The sequence below is a fragment of the Eurytemora carolleeae genome, unplaced genomic scaffold (genome assembly GCF_000591075.1).
Source record: "Eurytemora carolleeae unplaced genomic scaffold, Eaff_2.0 scaffold120, whole genome shotgun sequence".
Taxonomy (NCBI): domain Eukaryota; kingdom Metazoa; phylum Arthropoda; class Copepoda; order Calanoida; family Temoridae; genus Eurytemora; species Eurytemora carolleeae.
In genome coordinates, this window is record NW_019396077.1 from 290,582 (window position 1) to 317,078 (window position 26,497).

General features: G+C 37.0%; 4 protein-coding genes across 4 annotated transcripts in view; all 4 read right to left on the reverse strand.

Annotated features, from left to right (window-relative positions):
* On the reverse strand, positions 1–5,726 carry LOC111714989 (valine--tRNA ligase). Its single transcript, XM_023490219.1, has 8 exons — positions 5,484–5,726; positions 4,354–5,430; positions 4,052–4,122; positions 2,501–3,595; positions 1,941–2,390; positions 1,348–1,594; positions 862–985; positions 1–160 (listed from the first exon to the last, which is right to left on the reverse strand). The coding sequence occupies exons 1-8, from the start codon at positions 5,718–5,720 to the stop codon at positions 45–47; spliced, it is 3,417 nt and encodes a 1,138-aa protein (XP_023345987.1). The 5' UTR covers positions 5,721–5,726; the 3' UTR covers positions 1–44.
* Positions 5,720–15,125, reverse strand: LOC111714893 (ATP-dependent RNA helicase DDX24). Its single transcript, XM_023490110.1, has 13 exons — positions 14,385–15,125; positions 14,028–14,101; positions 13,414–13,626; positions 13,147–13,217; positions 12,607–12,708; positions 12,217–12,380; positions 12,061–12,161; positions 11,466–11,600; positions 9,838–9,885; positions 8,042–8,175; positions 7,778–7,877; positions 6,163–6,258; positions 5,720–6,039 (listed from the first exon to the last, which is right to left on the reverse strand). The coding sequence occupies exons 1-13, from the start codon at positions 15,106–15,108 to the stop codon at positions 5,740–5,742; spliced, it is 2,262 nt and encodes a 753-aa protein (XP_023345878.1). The 5' UTR covers positions 15,109–15,125; the 3' UTR covers positions 5,720–5,739.
* Positions 15,116–21,312, reverse strand: LOC111714997 (acyl-CoA synthetase family member 4). Its single transcript, XM_023490229.1, has 10 exons — positions 21,064–21,312; positions 20,706–20,825; positions 19,816–20,520; positions 19,727–19,759; positions 19,381–19,605; positions 18,612–19,325; positions 17,754–17,880; positions 17,252–17,367; positions 16,348–16,544; positions 15,116–15,671 (listed from the first exon to the last, which is right to left on the reverse strand). The coding sequence occupies exons 1-10, from the start codon at positions 21,303–21,305 to the stop codon at positions 15,304–15,306; spliced, it is 2,847 nt and encodes a 948-aa protein (XP_023345997.1). The 5' UTR covers positions 21,306–21,312; the 3' UTR covers positions 15,116–15,303.
* LOC111715039 (eukaryotic translation initiation factor 3 subunit E-B) overlaps positions 21,311–26,497 on the reverse strand; it is a 21,783-nt gene continuing 16,596 nt past the window's right edge. Inside the window, exons 4-9 of the mRNA XM_023490280.1 lie at positions 25,094–25,205; positions 23,847–24,170; positions 23,077–23,471; positions 22,635–22,886; positions 22,365–22,430; positions 21,311–21,707 (exon numbers count right to left, since the gene is read on the reverse strand). Coding sequence (XP_023346048.1) covers positions 21,515–21,707; positions 22,365–22,430; positions 22,635–22,886; positions 23,077–23,471; positions 23,847–24,170; positions 25,094–25,180 — 1,317 coding nt within the window. The 5' untranslated portion in view covers positions 25,181–25,205 and the 3' untranslated portion in view covers positions 21,311–21,514. The remainder of the gene's footprint in view (positions 21,708–22,364; positions 22,431–22,634; positions 22,887–23,076; positions 23,472–23,846; positions 24,171–25,093; positions 25,206–26,497) is intronic.

Below are 26,497 nucleotides of genomic sequence, written 5' to 3' on the forward strand. Positions count from 1 at the left end.
TATATGTAACAGGTTTATTAAATACAATTTTCTCAAGGTTATCACTAGGACTGAAGAGAAGCAAGGACGGTGAGGGCATCAGCTAACCTCTGAACCTCAGTCTCACTTTGAGCAAGTTTCTCTTCATTGCTCTTCCGAACCTCTTCCGGTATTTTACTATCTAAAAATAAATCCTTATAAAATACAGTGAAACCCTTAATAACGAATACATCGGAAGAATTTATCAAATGTCGTCTTGACAATTTTTCAATGAGTTTTATTACGTAAATTACAGTATTAATTTGAGAAAATAAATAAATAGCCATGAATATGCGGGAACAGTTTTGAGTTCCATATAAGCATTTAATTAAAAAACTAAATATTTGGAACATACCATTATCAGAAAGTGAAGAATACGATATTTGATGAATTCTTTCGATGTATTCGTTATTAAGGGTTTCACTGTAAAAATCAACCCATTTACCCCCCTTCATCTAATCCTATTCCCACCCAATCTCGACCCATTTAAAGGGAATGTTGTTTTCATTTCAAGTGACCCTCCATTCAAAAAATAAGCATGTCCAATCCCCAATGGTACCGTTAAAAACGGTATCTGATTGACAATGTAAATAATATCGTCGTTTGTCTAGCTCGTAGTGTTCTAAATTTACAATTTCTTTCATTGCCTTTGTACTTTGTAGCAAGTCACTATTTAACCCAGATTGAAAATAACATTGTTTTTATAGAGAAATTATGGATATACCATTAATTCTGGATTAGACGAAGCTTTAAGGGTAGTATTGTGCATCGAATATGCCACTATATAAATAAAGATATTTTTCATACTAAATGCTTAGTCCCTTTAATCCAATTCATTACTACCTTTGACTGCACTGAGTTTAGTGAGTTTCTCAATTTGGATGTTAAGCATTGTTCTCTTCTTCTCCAGTTTCTCTATCTCCTTGAGAGGATCGATCAAACCCTTCAGGTTCAGATGAGCAGAAACCTTAACAAGAAATCTTTTAAAATATTAATATTTATGAACAAAAAAAGTTATTCTGTTAGTTTGTTGGGTGTATAATGTATATTTCATGCAAATCAAATTTATTTACTTTTGCATGCAAATAAGTTTATTTACTTTTGCTCTGAAGTGAATGTATTCATTTTTATTATTGGTCTTAAATAAGATTCTAAAAATAATTGCATTGCCTCTTTTTTTAAAGTTACTTCGAGCATAACCCGACGTTTTTGCCACACCGCCAGTTCCGGTAAAGTGCATTACTCAGTATGTCCGGAGACAGGGTACTGCCCTCTTGGCAATAAGAGTTTACAGGAGATTATTTGTTCGACCTCAAGTAATTGGTTTACCTTATCGGAGACTGTGACGATAGCACATCCAACCGGAGGAGAATCCGTGACCACAACCCTGCTACAGGTTGACAGGGTTTCAATAGCTCCAGAGTACCGACGAATTATATCAGCCGAGGTTTCACAGAACACCCGGAGATAGAGTTCTGTTTTAACCTTGTTCGGTAGATTGTAGTCGGCTCTAGTTGATCTTACAACTGCAGCAACCTTCTGGACAAACCTTACCTCTTCTTCTATCACAAGATTCCTGAACAAATAATACATTTTACTAAATATTTGGACAATGTTAGATCAAGTATGTTAAAAAAAACCTATGAAGTGCCGTTAGGTAGAAGTCATGTAAAATGATTTCCAAAATGGTATCTCACATTAAAAAGCTTTTATATTGACTGAGCAGTTACATATTAGTCAAAAATTGTCAAAATGACAAAAAAACTTGCAATTTAAGAAAATTACTCTAGAAAATTAATCAAAATGCTAAAATTTCGGATGTGAATAAGTTTTGACCTAACACTGTATTAAAATTTAACATTTTTAATACGGTGCACCCAAAGACTTAACATGGGGGGAGGTAGAGAGGAAGGAGTGTTTACCTAAAGTTAAAGTTGGTCATCTGAGGGAATGGTGTAACGGTGATTGAAGGAGGTTCGTTACTGCTCCATCTCGGTAATCGTTGGAACATTTCCTCAGAGATAAAGGGCATAAAGGGAGATATCATTCTTAATCCTCCGTCTAGGCAGGTATAGAGAACATGACGAGCTGTCAGGATAGCTCCGGAGTCCGAACCCTGGAAGATTGGTTTCAAATACTCCAGGTATACGTCGCATAGCTCGTACAACCAGAAGTTGTAAATGGCCGAGGTTCCCTCGGGGAAGTTGTAGGCCTGAAATGCCGCGTGACAGGTTTCAATAGCAAAGGCAAGACGGGAAAGAATCCATCGATCCTTGTGCGCGAGTTGAGATGGTTCAGGAAGCGCAACTCCTTTTCCGTCGGGTAGAGATTTCTGCTCAGCAGCGCTCAGAGAGTTCATTCTGTGATACCACCTAAATACCCCCAAATATAAACACAAAATAAAAACATGCTTTCCACTAATAATGTTTTAAATTATGCATCTCGAAAAACGTATTTTATAATATTAGTAAAAATACACTACCTGGAAAGAGCTTGAAATTGCCAGTAGCTTGGAGACTCTCCAAGTGCTTTAAAAACCTCTAAATCAGATTGAGTCGGAGTTGATCCTCCAAGGAAGAGAGTTCCTTGTAGAACACTGTTCAGCATTTGTTTCCCAGATCCCGAAACAATATCAGATTTATCCGGAATCGGTTGGAAGGTTCCAGAGCCAGATTTGGCAGCTTCGCTGGAAATCAAGGATTGGACAAGACCTTTTTTGGGCTGAAAGTTGGGTCCCAGATACATTAGTGCAAATTTAGTCGCGTTCCAGAGTTTGTTGCAGAAGAAACGGTATCCCTGAACCCGGAGAACATCCAGGTTAATATCTCTACCCTGAGCAGTGTACGCACACAGAGCAAACCTAAGCGCATCTGTTCCACACTCCGGGATACCGTTAGGATAATCCTGCCTTTGGCCAGCCTTAGCTTTCTCAATCTCTCTGGGGTCCAGGTTACTGTTGTACAGGGATTTATGAAGCTCCTCTAAGTCTATTCCTCTGATCACATCCATAGGATCAATAGTGTTTCCCAGGGATTTCGACATCTTTCTCCCATGAGCGTCTCGTACCATGGCATGGAGAAACACTGTCTTAAATGGTAGTTTACCAAGAAGTTTCTGCCCGAAGAATACCATTCTTGCAACCCAGAAGAAAATAATATCATGTCCTGTCTCTAGCAAGGTACCAGGATAGAAAACGTCCAACTCGTCCGTCTTGTCCGGCCAACCAAGAACACTGAAAGGAAAAAGTCCGGAGGAGAACCATGTGTCAAGTACGTCCGGATCTTGGTTTAGTACAATCTCCGTCTCTGCAACTTTCAGAAGTTTCGCCGCCTTTGACCTCGCCTCCGTTTCCGTCCTACCGGAGACCCAGAGTTCCTCCTCCGGAGCTCGTCCTTTAACGGAGACCTGATAGGCCGGGACTCTGTGCCCCCACCAGAGCTGACGGGATATACACCAGTCCCTCATACCTTCCATCCAGTAGTTCCAGGTTTTCTTGTGAGCATCAGGAATAATCTTTAATTCTCCGCTCTCAACAGCTTCCATTGCTTTCTTGGCCATATCATCACACTTGACATACCTATCAAATAGCAAATAAAAAACAGATTAGATTTATCTGTGTCGGGGTTTTCTTTCATTTTTAACCCCCCCCCCTTCCCCCACGTAGAGATATTTCAACGGGATATCAAAACAATGAGTACTAGTATAACTACAATTTTGAAATGGTGTTTTCAAGCTTAAAGCTTAATTTCAAGTGACCCCCTTGCAAAAATGGTAATGCCTCATTTACCCTGAAACAGGTTTTCTGATCAAGTAAGGATTAATATATTATGCGTAGGAAGAAAGTGTAATAACAAATAGATATCCATGCTTTTGTTTCTTTCATTTGCGGCTTCTCTGCGAAGCAATGGAGATATGATCAGAATGAGTAAAAAAACGACGGTCACTATAAAATAAGCTTACAGTCCCTTTAAGGGGTAATTTGTGTTGCAAGCAATATAATAATCCTGTGACAGAATTATTAAAGAAAGTTTACCACTGTGGTTTGATGATAGGTTCCACAATATCCTTACTTCTACTGCAAACCGGGACCACCATAGGATTATCCTTAACAACATATTTACATACTTAACACGTACAACAACACCCCACCCCAGTCATGTTGACAAGTTTATGGTAAATAATAAGTTTTCAGAATAAGTACAAAATAAGAGGGTTAAGAGACCTTGCATATCGAACTGTGTCAATAAAAAAGCTTCGAAAGTCCCGTTTGTAATTTTTTTTAACAAATATAGAAATACACATTATACAATGTAGAGAAAGTTTTGGTTGACTGACCTTAGTTTCTCTGTAGAGACCAAGTTTACTAAGATCTTCTTGAACAGCCTTTCTTGCATCAAACCTTTTCATACCGCTAAACCTACCACAGCCCGGGGAAACCTCGCCCTCATCGGTAAATATTGTGATAAACTTCAGATCATTCCTTTTTCCGCACTCGTAATCATTAGGGTCGTGTGCAGGGGTGATTTTAACGGCGCCAGTACCGAAATCCCGCTCAACAAACGTATCAGCGATAATCGGAAGTTTCCGGTCGACGAAAGGATGGGTGACAAATTTGCCGTGTAGATGTTTGTATCGAGGATCCTCAGGATGAACTGCAACAGCAGTATCTCCAAGCATGGTTTCAAGACGGGTTGTAGCAACCACAATCTCTTCATCACTTCCCTCCACTTTATATGCAAAGGAAACGATAACTCCGAACTCAATTTTCTCCGAGTATCCAGGAACAGAGAGGGATGTACGTCCTGGCAACTCTACTTTATCAACTTCTATGTCAGAAATGGCAGATCGTAGTGAGCAAGACCAGTTTACAAGACGGTTAGAGCGGTAAATAGTTCCGTCCTCGTGCAATCGGACAAAAGCCTCCGTAACAGCTTTGCACATTTTAGGATCCATTGTAAAGCAGGCTCTGTCCCAGTCTACACTACTCCCTAGAGACCGGAGCTGGTTGTAGATGGCGCCACCATACTCCTCCTTCCACTCCCAAACCCGGCTAACGAACTTCTCCCGTCCCAGGTCGTGACGGCTCAACCCCTCCTCCCGGGCAATCTTCTTCTCTACGACGACCTGGGTCGCAATACCGGCGTGATCGCAACCAGGATTCCAGAGAGACATCTTCCCGCACTGTCGGTTGTATCTTGTAATGGCGTCTTCTACACTATTGGTCAGTGCATGTCCGAGATGAAGTTTCCCGGTCACATTGGGCGGAGGGATGACCATCATAAAGGTTCCTTCCTTTGGCACGTCTTTGATGCTTTTCCGACCGTATTCCGGTTTGAAGAATCCAGATTTCTCCCACCAGGAATACCAGGCAGTCTCAACATACTTAGGACTATAGGCATCAGGCAACGGGCACTAAAATATGTATTTATTTATTTATTTTTTATAAGAGTTGATTGCTTTAATACCTTGGTATCTTTCTTCTCTCCAGGTTTCGTCTTGCTCGTGTACTCCGCTGAAACCTTTTCCTCCTTCTTTGGTTTCTCTTTCTTCTCCGTCTTCTCTACCTTAGCTTCCTTTGTTTTCTGTTCCGCTTTGGCTTTAAACTTCTCAAGTTTTGCTGCCTTCTCCGCTGCCTTCTTTGCCTCCTTCTCCAGCTGTTTTGCGGATTTTACAGGTGGCACCGCGTCAGCACCCTCCGCCATTTTGTCTGAAAATAATAAATTATTCTGATTTTTGATTTTTTTTCTCCATCTTCTTCTTCTTGAATCCTTTAAATTTTCTGTCTCCATTTACAGGTTTAGATTTCTTTTTCAACAATTTCCCGGTTTTAGAAATGTTGGATTGAAGCGTCTCCACTGCATTGAGCTCCACCTGGTGGTTGAGCAGTCCTGCGGGCAGGCAACCGCTCTGAGTTGGATACCGGCCAGAGAACTCGGATACAACCAGAGGAGTTCTCAGCAGATATTGGAGTTCTCGCTTAGCTTCCTGTATCTTTTGTTTAGATACAGCCGCCTCCTGATCCTAAATTCAAAAACCAGAGTCAAACACAGTTATTTAAAAAAACATAAAATTCAAAATGATAATTCAATAATGTTTATCGGAGCTCAAAGCTTATGATTTGATTTGATTTGATGGTGATCCTACCTTCTCTCCGTCAGAATAATCATCGTCGCTGAGAATTAGATCAGCTTCTTCAGCTGCTTTCTGCATCCAGTTCTCTCCGACACTCTTCTTACGGGCCTTAACATAATCGGAGTAATAAGGAATTACTTGACGCAAACTAATGTTCTTATCATACATATACACTATACAGGTATTCAAACCTGAAAAGGGAGTTTATCTATCCTCCTGTATTCTAACCTGTAGGAGGAGTTTATCTAATCTCCTGTACTCTAACCTGTATGAGGAGTTTATCTAATCTCCTGTATTCTAACCTGTAGGAGGAGTTTATCTAATCTCCTGTATTCTAACCTGAAGGAGGAGTTCGTCTAATCTCCTGTATTCTAAACTGTAGGAGGAGTTAATCTAATCTCCTCTATTCTAACCTGTAGGAAGAGTTTGTCTAATCTAATGTATTCTAACCTGTAGGAGGAATTTATCTAATCTCCTATATTCTAACCTGTATGAGGAGTTTGTCTAACCTCCTGTATTCTAACCTGTAGGAGGAGTTTATCTAATCTCCTGTATTCAAACTTGTTGGGGGAGTTTATCTAATCTCCTGTATTCTAAACTGTAGGAGGAGTTTATCTAACCTCCTATATTCTAACCTGTATGAGGAGTTTGTCTAACCTCCTGTATTCTAACCTGTAGGAGGAGTTTATCTTATCTCCTGTATTCTAACCTGTAGGAGTTCGTCTAATCTCCTGTTTTCTAACCTGTAGGAGGAGTTTATCTAATCTCCTGTATTCTAACCTGTAGGAGGAGTTTATCTAATCTCCTGTATTCTAACCAGTAGGAGGAGTTTAACAAATCTTCTGTATTCTAACCTGTAGGAGGAGTTTGTCTAATCTCCTGTATTCTAACCAGTAGGAGGAGTTTGTCTAATCTGTTGTATTCTAACCTGTAGGAGGAGTTTATCTAATCTTCTGTATTCTAACCTGTAGGAGGAGTTTATCTAATTTCCTGTATTCTAACCTGTAGGAGGAGTTTATCTAATCTCCTGTATTCTAACCTGTAGGAGAAGTTTATCTAATCTTCTGTATTCTAACCTGTAGGAGTTTGTCTAATCTCCTGTATTCTAACCTGTGGGAGGAGTTTGTCTAATCTCCTGTATTCTAACCTGTAGGAGGAGTTTTCTAACATCCTGTATTCTAACCTGTAGGAGGAGTTTATCTAATCTCCTGTATTCTAACCTGTAGGAATAGTTTATCTAACCTCCTCTATTCTAACCTGTTTGAGGAGTTTATCTGATCTCCTGTATTCTAACCTGTAGGAGGAGTTTATCTAATCTCCTGTATTCTAACCTGTTGGAGGAGTTTGTCTAATCTCCTGTATTCTAACCTGTAGGAGGAGTTTATCTAATCTCCTGTATTCAAACCTGTAGGAAGAGTTTATTTAACTTCCTGTATTCTAACCTGCATGAGGAGTTTATCTAACCTCCTGTATTCTAACCTGTAGGAGGAGTTTATCTAATCTCCTGTGTTTTAACCTGTTGGAGGAGTTTGTCTAATCTCCTGTATTCTAACCTGTAGGAGGAGTTTATCTAATCTCCTGTATTCTAACCTGTAGAAGGAGTTTATCTAATCTCATGTATTCTAACCTGTAGGAGGAGTTTGTCTAATCTCCTGGCGGATTCCATCCTAGTCATAATATTCCCAAACCTGGCAGAATCAACAGGAAAACTTGGCAAATCCGTCTTTCTAAAGTAAAACTATTATTTTTATTAAGTTTTAAAATGTCCGCAAAAAGAAAAATAACTTTGTCAAAAATTAAGTTTATCTTTAACCATTATCTTGGTCGAGATCTGATTTAAATTAAAACTTGAGCAAAAAAAAATCTAGATTCATGAATTTTTTTTTCTCACCTAGTCAGAGTTACGCAAAGTTTCTTATATAGATAAAGCGCAGACGGATCTATGAGCAGGACGGATATTCCAGATTTACTAGCTCTAGCCGTCCTACCAGATCTATGGATGTAACCTTCAGAAGTCCGGGGAACCTGGAATTATCAAGCTTTAGTTCAGACTCTATGCCTAGGGTTTATTGTACTTCACTCCAGAGGTGATAAGTGGAAAAGGGTTTTTTTTTATTTTCATAATTATTTAATCAACCCCCTTTCGATAATTTTGCATCAGAAGCTACTTTATGAACCAAAATATTAACTCGGTGTGTGAAGGGCTAGAAAAAAACCGGGTTTTAAAAAAAACAGCACAGTGGGTTTTATTGGGTTCTATTGTTTTTTTGGGGGGGGCTTTTTTGGCCTTTTCAATTCGAAAGTAGTTCAAACCTATTAAAAATCATACGTATTCATAATAATAAAACTATTTAAGCAAAATGTGAACTGTATAGTTATGAAACATAATAATGTTGTGATATTATAGGCTATAATCATATATAAATACTCTTCAGCTATAATAATATCATAATAGCATAGGGAGAATACAGCAATTTTTTATATTAAAGTTGTATGAATTTCAGACAACTTTTCTCACTTGGATACATATTTCTAATTGGGGGTGATATATGCTTACGCAGGAAGACTTCAGCCGAAAAACTTCAGCTCTTTCAATCATATTTTTAAAATTCTTAAGAAAGCATATATGTGTAAGTTTTAGTGTTGTAAACTCCTAAAAGATCAATATAGTTGATAGAAAACTTTATGTTTATGAAGGGTTTGTCATTAAAGAGTGAAAAAAGGCAATAATTAGAAAAATTCTAAAAGAAACCCAAAATAGCCCACGTACAGGTGGATTTTTTAAGTGGGTTTATTGGTTTTATTGGGAGCTTTTGGGCATTTTTTCATGCCAACCCTTGGTTTGTCTCATAATTTTACAAACAAAGAAGAAAATGGAAACTTAATTACAGCTAACCTCTGTATTACGTCGTAGTGTACAACATGTTGTATATTAGGTATATCAAGACCTCTGTATTACCTGGTAGTGTACAACATGTTGTATATTAGGTATATCAAGACCTCTGTATTACCTGGTAGTGTACAACATGTTGTATATTAGGTATATCAAGACCTCTGTATTACCTGGTAGTGTACAACATGTTGTATATTAGGTATATCAAGACCTCTGTATTACCTGGTAGTGTACAACATGTTGTATATTAGGTATATCAAGACCTCTGTATTACCTGGTAGTGTACAACATGTTGTATATTAGGTATATCAAGACCTCTGTATTACCTGGTAGTGTACAACATGTTGTATATTAGGTATATCAAGACCTCTGTATTACCTGGTAGTGTACAACATGTTGTATATTAGGTATATCAAGACCTCTGTATTACCTGGTAGTGTACAACATGTTGTATATTAGGTATATCAAGACCTCTGTATTACCTGGTAGTGTACAACATGTTGTATATTAGGTATATCAAGACCTCTGTATTACCTGGTAGTGTACAACATGTTGTATATTAGGTATATCAAGACCTCTGTATTACCTGGTAGTGTACAACATGTTGTATATTAGGTATATCAAGACCTCTGTATTACCTGGTAGTGTACAACATGTTGTATATTAGGTATATCAAGACCTCTGTATTACCTGGTAGTGTACAACATGTTGTATATTAGGTATATCAAGACCTCTGTATTACCTGGTAGTGTACAACATGTTGTATATTAGGTATATCAAGACCTCTGTATTACCTGGTAGTGTACAACATGTTGTATATTAGGTATATCAAGACCTCTGTATTACCTGGTAGTGTACANAGGGGCGTGGCCGATATGCCTCGATCTGGCGAATCCCTAAGGTTCGTAGATCAACATTGAAAATCTGTTTCTTTGCCCCCTCCCCCCCTCATTGGTATCTCCTGATAGAAGTAAAACCCTTTAGACTACAATTCATAAGTGAAGAATAATTGTTTGCAGTCATTGCATGAATCATTCTAAACCTGAATTGTGAACCTATGATTAAATTCTTGAGAGTTAGTATTTATAAAAAGTGTTAATTTCAGGAAATGATAATAACCTTTTCTAAGGTTAGTAAATCCTGTAGACCTACCACCTGCAAAGGGTGGTAGATCACAGATATTGTTCCTCTTCAGTGATATTTCTGTCAAATCAAATCAAATCATGATATATCCTGTAGATCTGCCATCTGTAAAGGATGGTAGATTACAGATAAGTTTCTACCATTTCAAAGTGACAAATCAAATCAAATCATGAGTTTTAGAAAAAGCTTTAGGCTCCACTCTACAGCTTGGAGTTTCAAGTCCTGACTGAGAGGTGGGTTTTCAGCCAGTTCAAGAAACTTCAATGCAGCCTAGTCCAAAGGAAGATGTCTGTCAATCCAAGATGAGCTCATCAATGAAGGTGAAGCACTCCAGACTACTGATGGAGAGACAAGTGCTGATGAAGAAGAACCTGATCTAACTGAATATGATAGATCAAGGGGAGACATTCCAGCCCTGAATGTTATCATAGAGGATCTTCTAAAAAAGCAACCTAAGTTTTACAAGAAGTTATTCTCAAATGAGAAGATAATCATCAAGAAATGTTCTCAATTAGAGAGCAAAATTATTGATATTGATAAAAGCCAAAATTGTATCACCCACATAAATGAAGGATTTATTTGTAGTTTGTGATAGATTTTCAACCTGTCAAAGACCTAAGAGTTGCAGGAAAGTGATTCTTTATTATATCTGTTACAGATAAATATATGAGTTCTCAGGTTAGAGCCGGACGTTTTAAAGGTGTGGAGAATAGGGGCGTGGCCGATATGCCTCGATCTGGCAAATCCCTAAGGTTCGTAGATCAACAAAGTAAACACAAGTTCTTGAAAGAGACTGTGCAGTCGACTTAATTTCAATTTCCAGACTAGCATGTCTGATTCACACTGGAATCTGTAAAATAATAGAGTTGTCCCTGTATTACATATACAGACAGAAAATCCTTTATCTTCCCCATTGTTAATCCAATACGGTGTGAATTGGACGTTTAACTCTTTAAATTCAAGGTCCCTTTTCATACGGTGCTTAGGATCCGGATCCAAGGAGTAAAATATTAACCAAGCAAAAAAAACTTTTTACTCCTGAATCCCAAATCTGAACTTTTGAAAAAAAGAGACATTATAAAAATTTCCACATTTCTGAATGGTTCATCAAGTTTTAGGATTAAAATAAGCCAAAAAAATAAAACAAAAACTTTGAAAATTATTTGTTGTTAAAAGAATTCAGTAAATCTTCAAGAAATGACCTGGATACGGATCCATTTTTTCCAGTGCGGATCCAGGATCCGGATCCGCATCAAAACGGATCTTAAGCACTGCTTTAAAAGCAACGAAATTTCAAGATAAATTGAGATCTTGTACCAACCTTATGAGCTTTAATAAAGTAGTAAAGATATGCATCCTTCTCTTCTAATTCACAATGTATTACACTCTCAGTCAGACTTTCAGCTGTTCCAACCTAGAATACGGATTCAAGTACAAACTATTACTAAAAAGTTAACAGTTACTAGGACTTAGTTCTAAAACTTGATTATTGAACACTAGTTGAAGGGCCCGGCGTTGTCCGTGGAAAAAAAAAATTGACAAAAAAATGTTCGAACATTGTTTAGCCTATAACACCCCCCGGCCACCCATGAGTGTGTACAAAAAAATTCAGCCCAATCGGTCCAGCTGTTTGGCCGGCTATACGCAACCTTGATATGTGAATGTCTTGTTTTATTAAATAAATTACATCCCACTCAACATTCAACTATTCTCAAAATTTCCAAAGTTTCTTTTAATTTGTGATCAACAAATAATCATGAAAAGAGTTTAAGAACAGATTTATTGAATCTAACAATTAGAAAAATAATATTAGGAGGTGGTTGCAAAGAAATTACCCAATTTTAAATTTCGGGAGAAATGCTTAAACATCTGACCTTCCTTGTGATATCAACGATCTTACTCCGTTCACTGACTCCGGCAAACTCCATTAACTCTTTCAACTTTTCTTTAGAGGATTTCTGCTTTCTCTGTTTTCCTGTAAAAAAAACGATGAGCCATTGTCTCATGAGAAAATATATTTCGCGGATTACCTTTACTATACGCTGGAGGTTTATGAACCAGGGAGAGGGTTGCGGACATAACAAAGTTTTGTCTTGATCCTGTACTTTCAGCTTGTATCATCTCCAGCAGTTTCTGCAGCTCCTCAAAGTGCCCTTTCTCTCCCATACGATCCGTCTCATCGATTGCAAGATATCTAAGAAAAAGATAAACTATTAAAATCTTAAATTACTTATTTATTCAAGGTACAAAATCCTCATCAGTATTATGTCGATAAGTCATTACAACCGTCAGCCCCCTCCCAGTAATACTGAGAAGTTAGCCTCATGGTGTGGGGGGGGGGGTTAAGATAATACACTTCATGGTGCATTTGATCCCGGGTCAGAAGCATATACAACTGGAAATTGAATAGTATGGTTTACCTGATATCTGGTAGGTTGGATAGATGAGGAACTCCCTCCTGAACTAGGTCCCAGAGTCGACCTGGAGTAGCAACAACTATCTCGGGACGACGCTTTAGCAACCTTAAATGAACCCCGGTCAAGCTTTTTATTAATAATCCTGAACTGGGGACTTTAAAATGGAAATAACGAGATCAATCATTTCCTCCACACAGGGAGATTAATCGATTCAATGAGAGATCGATTAAATCATCCTGTTTGCAAATTCTTTAAATCTCAGAAGTTTGGAGCAAACCCCTGATAAATTCAGAAATCTGAGGCCGAATCTCTTGAATTTGAACTGCGTCGCTGGACCGCCAATCACCGGTTCCATGTTGTGCCCTGGCTCAAATCTCGTAACACTGATTATAATTTCAAGTTGAAAAAACACGGTTTATGTTTGAACCGTTATAATTCTTTAAATTCGGCCTCAAAACATTTTTTATATCAACATGTACTATAAGTTCAAATTGAACCTTTAAATTCTATGTATAAAGATAATAGCTATGTTGGCTGGGTTCCCTGAGTTGTTTATCTTGACTAATCCCTCCAACAAGAACCATCACAGAGATATCAGTATACGTGATAATAGCCTAAACATACAACAATATCATAATTCATCCATCTTAAATGTTATAATTATAATAATTAACTATCAAGGTTTCGACATTCAGATTTTATTATGATCAGAAGTTTTGTTCTCAGGTATTGGTTAAAAATGTGATGTGTTTCAGTTTTTTTTGCGAGAAAATATTGTATTTATCATAAAAATAAGAAATTTTGCCGCACCTGAATATGATTCTTTATTTGCATTGCAAGTTCACGGGTCGGAGTCAGGATTAAAGCTCGTAGTTTATCTCCACGCTTCTTCCCAACCAGCAGTTCTTTAAGATCGTTTTCCTCATATTCTACCTCATGATCTTCATCATTCTCATCTTCCGTCATCTTCTCCTCCTCCTTCTCCTTCCTCTCCATATCTTTAATCCGGTCATTCAAAATACCCTAAATTTAAAGTATTTCTAAATCAATAGTTTATAGTATTAGAGATGGAAAAATGAGATTTAGAAGAAGTTTTGCAAGAAATCATTGGTGTCGAATGTGTCACAGTTTTAATCCGTTTTTATTGCAAAGATCAGTAAATAGAAAGAAACGAAAGTTACAGAAAACTCCACTAATTTCACCGCAAACTTGAGCACTGTAGTTTAGATTTCTCAAATTTATAAATATTATGTGATTGTCTGTGAACTGAAAATAAAAATTTCACTAGTTACGTAAATACAGCTCCACTGAAAAAGCGACCTGGTGTTTCGTATTCTACAATGCCACTTAATTGTAGTTGACTATGTTTTGGTCCTAAGTCTGTAATTATGTTGAAGAGTTCAAAGAAAAATTAAGATTTTTACCTGAACTATTGGGATTCCAAACGCTAAGGTTTTCCCTGATCCTGTTTCAGCCGCTCCAACAATATCCATTCGTCCTGCAACATAACCTGTTAATCTGAAACCTAGGATATTATTGTCCGAACCCGACCCAGAGATATAGATCTCGGATAAAAAAACGTAATAAAGGAAATTTTTTAAAATTTAACTTACTTATCAGACAGACGTTTCATTGATACGGCATTTCGCAGAAAGATTTAGACAAATAACAAACATAAAATGTTAAATCAGTAGGAAGAAGGAAGGGTGCGATAATCCAGTCACAAACAATAAAATCATTATGAATTTCAAACTAAATCATTTTTGTAATAGATGTCAAACCTTTAAGTGCTGCTGGAAGAGTAAGTTTCTGAATAGGAGTTGGTGAACCAAACCCCTTCTCCTCCAGAGCTGTAATTATTTCTTCACAAACAAACACTTCTCTCCATTCGTTCATATCTAGTGGTTTACCAGAACCAGGAGCAGGGGTAGTGTCCTCCTTTCCTTTCTCTTTAATCATTTTCTTCTCTTTCCCTTTTTCCTTCGTTTTAATTTTTGGAATATCGGGTTTGGGAGATTTAGAATTTGCAGTCGGATTGGTGGAATCGGATTGGGATTTCTCTTCAAGTCTTCTTGTGAGAGCCTCTAGGTTAATAACCGGTTTGTTTGCGGATTTTTTCTTGGTTTTCTTTTTCTTTTTAATCTCGGGTTTTGCAACTTTAATTAAACTTCCTTCATCTTGTTTTAATACCAGAGGAACTTTCTTCTTCTTTTTCTTAGGAACGTTTTCTTTCAAAACTGAATCCTCAACTTTCTTGGAACCCGGTTCTAAATCAATTTCAACAAAATTGAACTTTTTCTTCTTCGCGGATTCCTTAATGTCGTTTTCAATCTTTCGCTTGTTCAGAGGTTTTGTTCCTGGCTTGACTGACGGAACCACTTCACTCTGTATTGAGTAATCATCTAGGATCTCTATTCCTCCGCACATAGCGGAGTCAATACCTCCAGTAAATATGGATTGAGGGAGAGGTATAGATTTCCATCCTCCTTTTGCCTTCACCTTCATTTCTATCTGAAATAAATATTCGCATAATTGTCCTCAACGATGGTTTTCTAAAGACAGTTATCTAGATTCTATGTAGTCTTAGTAATTGATGTTTCACCTTAATTTAAATTCTTTATCACAAAAATACTATTTCTCATTATTTTTACAGTTTTGAAACAGGAAAACTAAAATTCTTATGTAAGAATTTATATTTCATTAAATTTTCTTGAAAGAATAAAGAAAGTTGTCTCTACACCCTACAATGAATGAATCTGAAAGGAATATTGGAGAGGAGAAAACGTTTCCTGGAACCTTCTCCCGTATTAAAATCCTTCCAGAACTATTCAGGACTAAGATACTTCCGTCCGTAGTTGCACACAGTATCCGTCCATTCGGATCAAAATCAATACTGGAGAAGACGGGATTAGACAGGTCGGTTCTCCAGTTTATCTCTCCACCGGGAGTAATGTTGTAAACATATCCGTCATTAGAGCCAAGAAGGAGATTAGATTTGTAAAGAATCGGAGAGGAAAAAATGGGAGAACCTGTTTCTACTTTCCAAACTATGCTTCCTGATTCTGACACTGAAATGAATTAATAATAATATTAACAAGTAAGGGAGAACATACATACATAAGAACGGTTCCAGAAGGAGAAGATAATGCCATTGTTTTTTTGCTCGGCATATTTGTAAAGGAACTGAGTTCGAATTTAAAGGGAGTGTTCGCGAAAAATGAAAGGGGGTATAAGCTTAATGCGATAAAAAAGCGCTTTTGATCTCTACTAATCTTACTTCTATCTGTTGCGTCTATAAGGAGAANGTTAAACATAAATAAATCAGGTCCTTTCTAAATCAAGATTTTCTCAAACTTTTAAACTAAATAGAAAATCAAGGAACAAATAAATTTATTTAAAGGGACTGTAAGCGTAATTTCAAGTGTCCCTCCATGCAGAAATTTCAATTCCTGATTTACAACGGTACCCTTGAAACCTTCATCTGAATTAAAATTGTTGAAGATAATGTCGTTTTGCTGCCTCGAAAATTGTTCAATTCAGATAATTTCTTCATTGCTTCTTACAAGCAACTGCAAATGAAAATAAACAGTTAAAAGAAACAATCGTGCGCATGAATATCTATTTCATACCTGACCAGACTAATCGGGCATTGCCATCTTTGCATGGAGGGTCACTTGAAGTTACGCGAACAGTCCCTTGAATTGTTATTTAATCTTTCTTTAAATATATAAATACTGAAACTACCTGCGTAAATAAATTTATCAACACTAGCAACGTAGAGCTGGTTCCCGTCCCATAGTGGAGTAGAGAATACAGGGTGTCCTAGGTTCAAACTCCACAGGGTGTCTCCGGAGAAGGATATTAGAGCTATTTCTCCGTCCAGGGTTGCCAGGACGAATCCATTACTCATATTTATAGGGCTTGAGTAAATACTCCCATCACTGATAATTCAATTAATTAATCAATAATATCGAAGTATTAATCAACTTAAACCATCTTGAAAATCAACGAAATTTTTTTAGAATTAAAAAAATCAATCAACAATAACGGTAGAAAGTGCAGTGTTTCGGATCCGTATCATTTTGATGCGGATCCGGATCCGCGGATTCGCATCCGTGATGATGGATCCGGATCCTGACTCTGATACGGATCCGGATCCGGATCCGAGGTAACTTTTGATTCTGTGAATCGGATTTTCCCTATTAAATGTTATGCAAGGTTATAATTTATAAACTATATTTATTATATATTCCGAAATGTAACAAAAAAATATAGACTTTTTGGAGTAATCCTTTGGACAGGCCGATCAATCACTTCTTGAAGAGATAGTCGCTGTTAGCCTTGAGCAGGAGAAGGGCGTCCAAATTTTCGTCATGTAAATAATACATTTACGAACCATTTTGATTTATTTATTCCATGGTTTTGGTTAATTTTTGGCGCTACCCGGATCCATATCAACGTTTCCTGATACGGATCCGGATCCGCCAAATGATACGGATCCGACCGGATCCGGATCCGAAACACTGGTAGAAACAATATTTTAAAATAGAAAATTTTAAACATCGATTCAACCATTATTAAGGTCAATAGATTGAAACGAAGTATAAAAATCTGATTTATCAAAATATCAATTAATTTTATTAAATTCCTAGGTTTGATTTTCCAAATTAACTCTCCATTAGTATTTAGCTTGTAATAGAGTTTATCATAACTTCCAAAATATATAAATCCATTGTGGATCAACGGGGTACACTTCACTATTCCCTGAATAGAAAAATAGAAAATTCAAAAAAAACTTTAAAAGATTAAAATTATCTTCGTTTTTAGACAATGATTTTGTTTTAAATGATCGAACACACGTTTATTCTTTTGTTTAAACTTGTCTGTTAATTCGTATTTTTTCACGAAATTGTTTTATTTTATATTTTGTTTGTCTGAGAAAAAAGATTTAACGCTCAAAATATTTTTGATTATTTTTTTTGGTTTATTTTAAACGAAGTTGCAATAAAATATAATCAATTTTAAAGAAGTTCAAGTTAAATATGTAACTATCGTTACCCTTAAACAATAACACATTAATAAATAAATAACTCATTAATGAACAATTATGAAAATATGAAAATCTTAAAAAAATAAGATATATAAACTACCTGGGTTTTAAATCTCCATTGCACTTCTCCAGTTGATAAACTGAGAGAGTAAACATGGTTGTCATAACATCCAATATAAATAGAAGAAAACTCAGTCGACGGGCTTCCCTCAACTCGGTCGCTTAATCTAGAAATAGAAATTATTTCAGTCGATAAATTGCTTAACCTTGAAAATTAGATTTGTAATTCTTCTTTACCACACCAAACTAGAGTAAATTGCACTTAAGCTTGTCTCGTGATAAATGGGAATTTCAGAACCAATTTAAGGTTTTACTTTTTCATACTTGTAAATGTAAATTTCACCGTCCCTGATAGTAACTGTTTGTAAAAACCGGTTTTTTGTTTTGGTAAACAAGGCGTACTGCAAAGTTCAAAATATACTCTTGTATCATAAATTTATCATTGATATGCGCACCCAACTGACTGTAGGAGTCTGTATGGAAACCTTTATGTAAACCTTTATGTAAACCTTTTAGATTTGATAATTTTCGTATTCATTTTTATAATAACTTAAAAATTGTATATTTGCTTGTATAAAAATAAGTATTTTTAGTTTAAAAATTTGTCCCAAAGAAATAAATACTGCTACTCATCAACCATTCTTTTACTACGTGACTGTGAATCTGAAGTAAACTATTCTTGATTTTGGGATTTGTCCGATATTCACTCAACAAAGATTGAATTTTTGCACGTTATTTAAGAGATATTGAGAAGAAAACTTTTTTTTAAATGTAACCGGATAAAATATCTGTTATCGTAATATCAAAAATAAAGGAGCTACAAGGTCACAAAGTTGTACCAGCAATGTCACATAACTTTACTCTTTAAGTTTTATTAAAAAAGAAATAAAAATTATACCTTGTGGCCCACACAACTTCTCCGTCCTCCACCTCTATACATTTGACCCACCCTGAGTGAGATCCAACCACGACCCTGTTCTTCTCCCCAACCCGGAGTAGAAGAGGAGAACTGTCGATACACTTCTCAAAATCTACTTTCCAGTCTTGTCTAAACCCAATAGGTGAGGAGCTTGAATCTGCAAAACTCCGGGAACAGCTCTCTCGACCTTTCAATCGGAATACACCTTTAATCTTGAATTCCCAGATATCTTGTACATCCAATTTGACTTTTTTCAATGCCCTTGGCTCACACTGTTGATTTGAATCATCTGAAATCCTATCTTTGATAACGATGGAGTTCTTCCTGGATTGGGCCTGTGCAATAGTCTCACATAGAGCTCCGAACTGCGCACTAAGAATATCTTGTAGGAAAGTTGGATGAAGACCAGGTATCCGCTCCACCATGATATTATAAACTAGAACTGCCAGGAAGGAATCTCCTCCACATAAGATAAAGTTATCCATCGAACCCGGAGATATTTTCAAAAGTTTGAGCCAAAGATCGGAGAACCATGAAACCAAATCCCCTGAGATATTTCGCGAAACCGCTGGAGTTTTAAACAATATTTTTCGATTGATTTTACCGTGATTGTTAACTGGGAACTCGTTCAAGAAAACAATATTTTGTGGGATTTGCCAGCTTTCTAACTGTTCACGGCATCGCTCTAAAATCCTGGAACAAAAATTCAAGATAATGTTGTGATTGTTTAAGGTGAGGGGACTATTACCTTTCTACTTGAGACCACTTCTCCGTGTATATAAGAAAGGCTGAGATACTTTCTCCGTTCTCTGAAACTGCACAGAGGATTTGAGTTTCCAAAACCTTGCTCAAGGTCTCCTCCATCCTCTCCAGACTAATCTTACGTCCGTGTATCTTGATAATATTATCGCTCCGTCCGACCCAGATCAGTTCGTCTCCACGCCATTCACCCATATCGCCGGTTTCTATATAACTAACGTCAAATTTTGCATGAATTCAAATGATTTTTGAATTAAATGTAATATCGACCTTTATCTATAAGTTGCAATTTTATTTTTTTATTTTTTTAGTCCATTAATAAACATTTGACATTCCTTAAAGAAATTCCATCTTTGTATCGACAAATCCTAAAATAAAACAAAATTATTACCGTAATGGTTTTAAATATTAAAATATTTTTTACCTTGTTTTGCTATAAATAATTATTGCATTCTCTTCACATTGTATCTCAGTTTGTGTGATAAGATTTCTATCCTTAATATAAACAGGCATTGTCTCAATTTCCTTGGGTTCAAGTTTAACCATGCTCTGCCACACCGACATCTCAGTAAGTCCGTACAGCTGATAAACAGCTGTTCCTTCCAAACACAATCTTTGGAGGATTTCTCGAACCTGGGAGGAACATTTTTCTCCGCCAACAGCTAGGATCCTTAGAGAAGTTTTTTCCACGGTCGGTTTCACGATCATAGAAGGGGAACTGTTAGTATTGATAAGAGATGTTTGAGGTCTACATATGTTTTGTAGTAAGCTAGGTGTGCACTGGATCACACTAACTCTATTCTCAATAAGGAGGGTTGAGTACAGGTCTTGTTTGATCTTCTCAGTGGTTGTAACAACCAGGAGCTGAGCTCCGGAAACCAGACTGAGAAATATATCAATGATACTCGGATCAAACGTGAGCGGAGATGAGAGAAACACAACATCGGTTTTTTTGAGCTGAAATGCGGCGTTGAAGTCTTGAATGTTAGGAAGGATAGACGAGTTTGTTACAAGGATAGGTTTCGGTTCTCCAGTAGTGCCTGAGGTCTGGATGATATAAGCTACATCACCAGTATCCGTTCTGTCTTCAATATCATTCAACTGAGTTAGGAATACCCAAACATCAGATCTAAATGTTAATAGTTTTGAGGGTTTACAACTGACTATAAATATTTTTGACGAGAGTTACTGATCCACACAATTAAGAGGACTAAAACTTCAAAATTAATCCTGTAAAATCTAAAATAACGATTGGGAAAAAGGATTCTGAAAAATTACCATTCTTGATTTATAAAAATCCGGTAATAAGTTCACCTTATTAGCTGACTCTCCGTAGCTAGTTCCCGTCCTGATAATACAACCCGGCATCTGATCTTCTCCAGTTCCTCCCGGTACCTTTCTCCATCCCGGATACTGTAGAATGGTACACCCAACCTTAAATAATACATGATGAAAATTAAATGAACTGATTGTTCACAAGTAAAAATTTCCAAAACAAAGAATTATCGGGAGAGGATATAAAGCTTATTGAAAAACCATGAAAACTAAGAAGAAGAAAAAACAATGGACCCGGGAATTATAAGAATTCACTTAATAAATCTGAAGTAAAACAAGGTTGGATTAAGTTAGGGAAGAAAATTAACTAAAATAAAATAAGGATTGCGTTGCTCACCTGATGGCAGCAATGAGAGAAGGGAAGTATCCAAGAACCTCAGACGTATCCTCGTTAAACATAAATCCTAGAACTCCTATTCTATCCAACCCTTCCAGGGACTTCACTATTTCATCAGATATTTCCAAAACCTGGCCAAAAGTTAAAATTTGGTGAATTTTCGATTTTTTCTCACTAAACCGGATCCATGTTTTATCCAGATTGCTGGAGAAAGAATGCTTGACGAGGGACCATAAATCCATTTTTATCTGAAATATGTTGTAGAAAGTCGAGCGTTTATATCAGTTAAGAATTATAAAAGTATTACGCCGAATATCCATAGGGCCCCCGAGATAAGAAACCTATGTTCTTGTCCCGGGGGCCCTTAACAAGTTTATTCCTCTACCCTTGGATTGAACCCCTTCCTGACGAAACATTGATCAAACTTGAGAAATCCGCGAAAACAGAAAATCTAGAAATCTGCGGCACCCCAGTTGGGAGCATCTTGGGCCTTCTTTTTCTTCTCAATGTTCATCTGGAGCATCTGGGATCTGAATGAGAGCGCCTTGGTCTTTTCGATTAACTGCTGGTAGGGAGAGTTTGTGTCGATCCCCATCACAACCGTTCCCTGCTTAGAGTCGATCTTGGCATCAAGCTTTGCGTTCCTATAAAAAAAAAGGATTATTATTGGTTAGAGGTGACAAAATATTTATATTTTTCATTTATTGTAAAAATATTTCTTAACAATAATGAATGAACTCATCTCTACATGACTAAATAAACTTATCAATTAATTCACTAACTAATCGACTATTTTATCAACTAATTATTAATTGATTAATCAACTAATAAACCAACTAATCAACTAATTAAACAACTGCTTATCAAACTGCTTAATCAAATAATTAATCAACTGCTAAATCAAATAATTAATCAACTAATTAATCAAATAATAAATCAATAATTTTCAACGAATTAATCAACGAATTAATCAACGAATTAATCAACGAATTAATCAACGAATATATCAACGAATTAATCAACGAATTAATCAACTAATTAATCACCTAATTGATCAACTAATTGATCAACTGATTGATCAACTGATTAATCAACTAACTAATAAACTAATTAATCAAGTAATCGACTAATTTATAGATTTATCAATTATTTTATCAATTAATTCACCAATTAGTCAACTAATTATTCAACCAATCAATTAAATAATAAATCTGCTAATATTAGGAGGGTACATGGTAAACCTGCCCTCCAAGGTAAAGCATTTATTATTATAAATGATCGACTCTCTCCGCCAAATTTACCTGATAAGGTTCACAATCCACTTCTCCGCCTCCTCAGGGCTCATGCTCAGCTTGTCCGCCAACATACTGAAAACAATGATGTGTAAGATAAAATAGGAGAAACTATCTGTATGCCCCTCCCCCCTTCCAATTTTGGAGAACTTGGACTGCCAACAGGTATATGATAGAATCCAAGAGTATTCTATATAGGTATATGAGAGAATTCCAATCCTCCCAGGCGCTGGAGATTTCAGGGGAATAGTTTAATACTGTTTAATAATTATTATTAACCTAATGCTGATGCACTGATGGATCCTGCAGAAGGTCTCGAAGATCATCATCCTCGAGTTCTCGATGAAGTCGTCCAGGCAGGCCACCAGGAAGAAATCATTCATCAGAACCGTCTCACAGTCCCTCAGCTTACGCTGGGCTCCGTCGAAATCAAAGTTGACGTACAGATCCTCGATGAAGGATGTGATGGGGTCCTGGTAGGTGTAGGACTCCTCCTGGATCACCTTGATCAAATCCTTCATCACATTCCTCCTAAAATTTAAGACGCATTTTAAATTAAAAATTAACCGTCAACTGAAGAAGATAAAACATTTCACTGTTTTAGACAAGAGCATGTCAGATATCATGTTTATATCTGACAATAAAATATTATATCCAACGTGGTGAAATTATAAATTAATAATATAATTAATATGAAAATTTTAAAAAAGTTGTCTCAAACCTTGAGGATTTGTTTGTGATGACAGCAGTTGATAGATATCTGAGCATCCAGGGACAAGTGGTCTGGATAGCGTTCAGATACTGCTTCTGGTACAAGAACAGGTCAATAATCAGCTCCCTGCCCTTAGGGTGGTTGAAGAAGACGAAGAGAGACCAGTGGATGAGCCAGGTTCTCTGCTGCAGGGTCTGCAGGGCGGAACCGAACACGCTCTCGTCGATAAACTGTCGGAGACGGTTGAAATCCTCAAGGGCAGTGTCCCAGTTCTGCATGAGGATCTCAGAGGCAAGCTTACCCCACATACCGTTGAGATAGTTCACGTCGGTGGACTGGACGAGAATACGATGGAAATACAAGTATTCACTTGCTCCGGAGTAATTTCCGCACTCATACTGAACCTATAATTGAATACGACAATGATTATTTATCCTGTATTATTAAAATGTCAAAACCCAGATCTCAGAACTATTAAAAAGTTACTAATCTAAATTTACTATAACATAGAGAGTATGAGAAGCATTTTGTAAATATTTGTATATTTTATTACACATTCTCCATACATAGGCTTATATCTAATATATTTTTTTTTCAATAAAAGTTTGTAAGAGATAATTATTTAATAAATATGTATCGAAAATGCTAAAACGCCAAATCCTTCCGATTCAACGATGTTTTGGGATAGTTTAATATTGGTTGGTTTGAAAACGCTAACAGGCTTACTTTTATTTATAAAGAATTATAACGATGAATGGCGGTCATTCATATTTTTTCACCTTAGCAAACTTGTAGAGAGTATCAATAGTCTCCAGTTTGAAGTTGTATCCCTTGACTAGAAAATCAAGAAGCTGTTTCGAGTCTCGAGACTGCTGAATCTGGCGAGTAACCTCAGGATCCTCGAATATCTTGAGGATGGGTTCGGTTTCACTCTGCAGCTTCTTAAAGTTCTCCACGACCTGGAGTCTCTTGTCCTTGAGCGAGGCTGGAACCTCCTTGTCGGGATACAGGCTCTTGTGGACGTCAGTGGCAAAGTCCACCATACTAGTGTTGGTAAGTAAGTCAAGCTTTCCACGGAGCAAATCAGTCTCATCGTAAAATCCCTAAATATAATAATAATAAAAAGGGTTGAAACAAGATTTTTACTGTATCGCAATTTTTAATTTTTAAGATGAAAAGTCGGCAAAAAAAAAAAAATTCTGAAGAAAGATATCCGCAAGCAATTGTAACAAAGAAACCAAAATAGCCCAATTTTCAAAGATAAATTACGGTTTTCTAATTCCTTCTTGATCAGACAATGATTTAAAAGGTACCGTTGAGAATTGGACAAGCAACGGGTATATTCCTAGAGAACGATTTTTGGACCCCCCCCCTCCCTCCCTATCAATTTTGTACATGGATCTTACAGAAAGTGTCTTAACTTAACCTAACCTGCTCGGCCCCCTAGCCCATCCTAGCCGCAGCGCTCGGCCCAGAAAGTGTCTTAACCTAACCCTCAAAAATAAAAAAATAAATGTACAAAATTGATAGGAGGGGGGGGGGGGGCCAAAAATCGTTCACTAGGACAGACCCAAGCAACGTTTATCTCGCATTGAAAGTTTTGATTAAGATAATTCCTACGCTGTTCGTAGTTGCAGTAACTGTGTGAATAGGTTTCTCTGATGATATGTAACAATGTTGGAACTCGGAGAATAATATCATGATTTACAAACTGTGGGGTGGAGAGCATTTATAGATGTTAAAACACAGGATAATAAAGAAGGAAAACGGGTGATTTCCTAGTGTACGGTTTTTGAACCCNTTTATGAATCTTAATAGTAAGACATGGATGAAATTGACCAAGTTGACGCAGCGCCCGGTCCTCTGGCATATCCTAACCGCGGCGCTTGGTCCAGAGGGGGGAGAGCGGGGGGGGGGTTAAAAAAACGTAACCTGAGACGGACCTGGATAACGTTAGCCCCGTAAATACACAAGAAAGGATTCAAGATTAACAAATTGACTTGTCTACAACATCTACAAAACTCACTTTCACAGTTAAGAACTCTAGAAGAGGGAAGACCAGATGCCGGTCAAGGTAAGGACCAATCTTAGAGGTTAAATCCCACTTCGCCATTTTTATCACTTCTACAGATACTTCTGAAAAATAAAAAAAAATAGTAGAGATATGTTAGAAATTTACATAATACAATAAAGCATTTTAGGGGTTGGGGGAATAAATGAATTGGTCTTTGGACACTTTTTCATTTCTGAATTCTGACGCAAGCCTTTTGAGCGTACACATGGCATGAAAGGAAAATTATTTGGTTTGGAGAAAAAATTTCAATAATTTCGTTTCGTGTTTCTAATGTCTATAAGTAAAAATTTTGAATCAGTAAGGTAAAATTTTGCTTTTAGTAAATTCTATAATCGACAATTTTCCTCTATATTTCTGTGAATAAATGTTAATGTAAAAAAATAAATAGTTTTCAATCGTCTTCGTTCTGCTTGAATGCCGCGTACATGTAAAAAAACTTTGAAATCCATGCAGTGAAAGAAAACAACAGTCAACACTAAATTTCACTTGTGAATTGTAAATGACTTTTAAAGCTTTTCAGGCCTGATTCGGGTATATTCCTAGAGAACGATTTTTGGAATGCTTTTTTGGGGTGATTACTATTTGAGGTGGTGGAGATTACCAATTGAGGAGCGCGCTTGCCGCAAAACAGATTTGGGTGGCTGTGATTACTATTTGAGAAACTCTGGACTCCCCCCCTCGTCCTAGCCGCAGCGCTCGGCCCAGAAAGTGTCTTAACTAACCTAACCCCTGGCCGCAGCGCTCGGCCCCCTAGCCCATCCTAGACGCAACGCTCGGCCCTGAAAGTGTCTTAACCTAACCTTACCATAAATAATGCTAAATTTAAACTAATTTGGTCATGTAAAAAATTAATAGGAGGGGGGGTGGGTCCAAAAATCGTTCACTAGGACAGACCCCAGATTCGATGATATCATGGTTTTAATTGTGCCCTGAACCCCCCCCCCCTTCCTATCAGTTTTGTACATGGACATATTTGGTCATGTGGCCGCAGCGCCCGGCCCCCCAGCCGCGGCGCTCGGCCCCCTTCCCTGTCCTAGCCCCAGCGTTCGGCCCACGAACCTGTTAGCTGCAGCGCTCGGTCCTGAAATTGACTTAACCTTACCTAACCCCGAAATAATTGAGAATAATTTTGCTAAAAACTTGTTATGTACAAAATTGACAGGAGGGGCCGGGAGAGGGGGACTCCAGTCATTTGTATGCAAAATTAATGTCTTAATTTGTATACTTTTTGCGTTCCATTTAAATGCTCAGTTGATGAAACTTATTTTATCTTAAAAGTAACGACATGAAACCATTACTTCTCAGAAAAATCATGGAAGCTAATTGAAGACAATTGTCAATGTTTCTTTTTAAGTT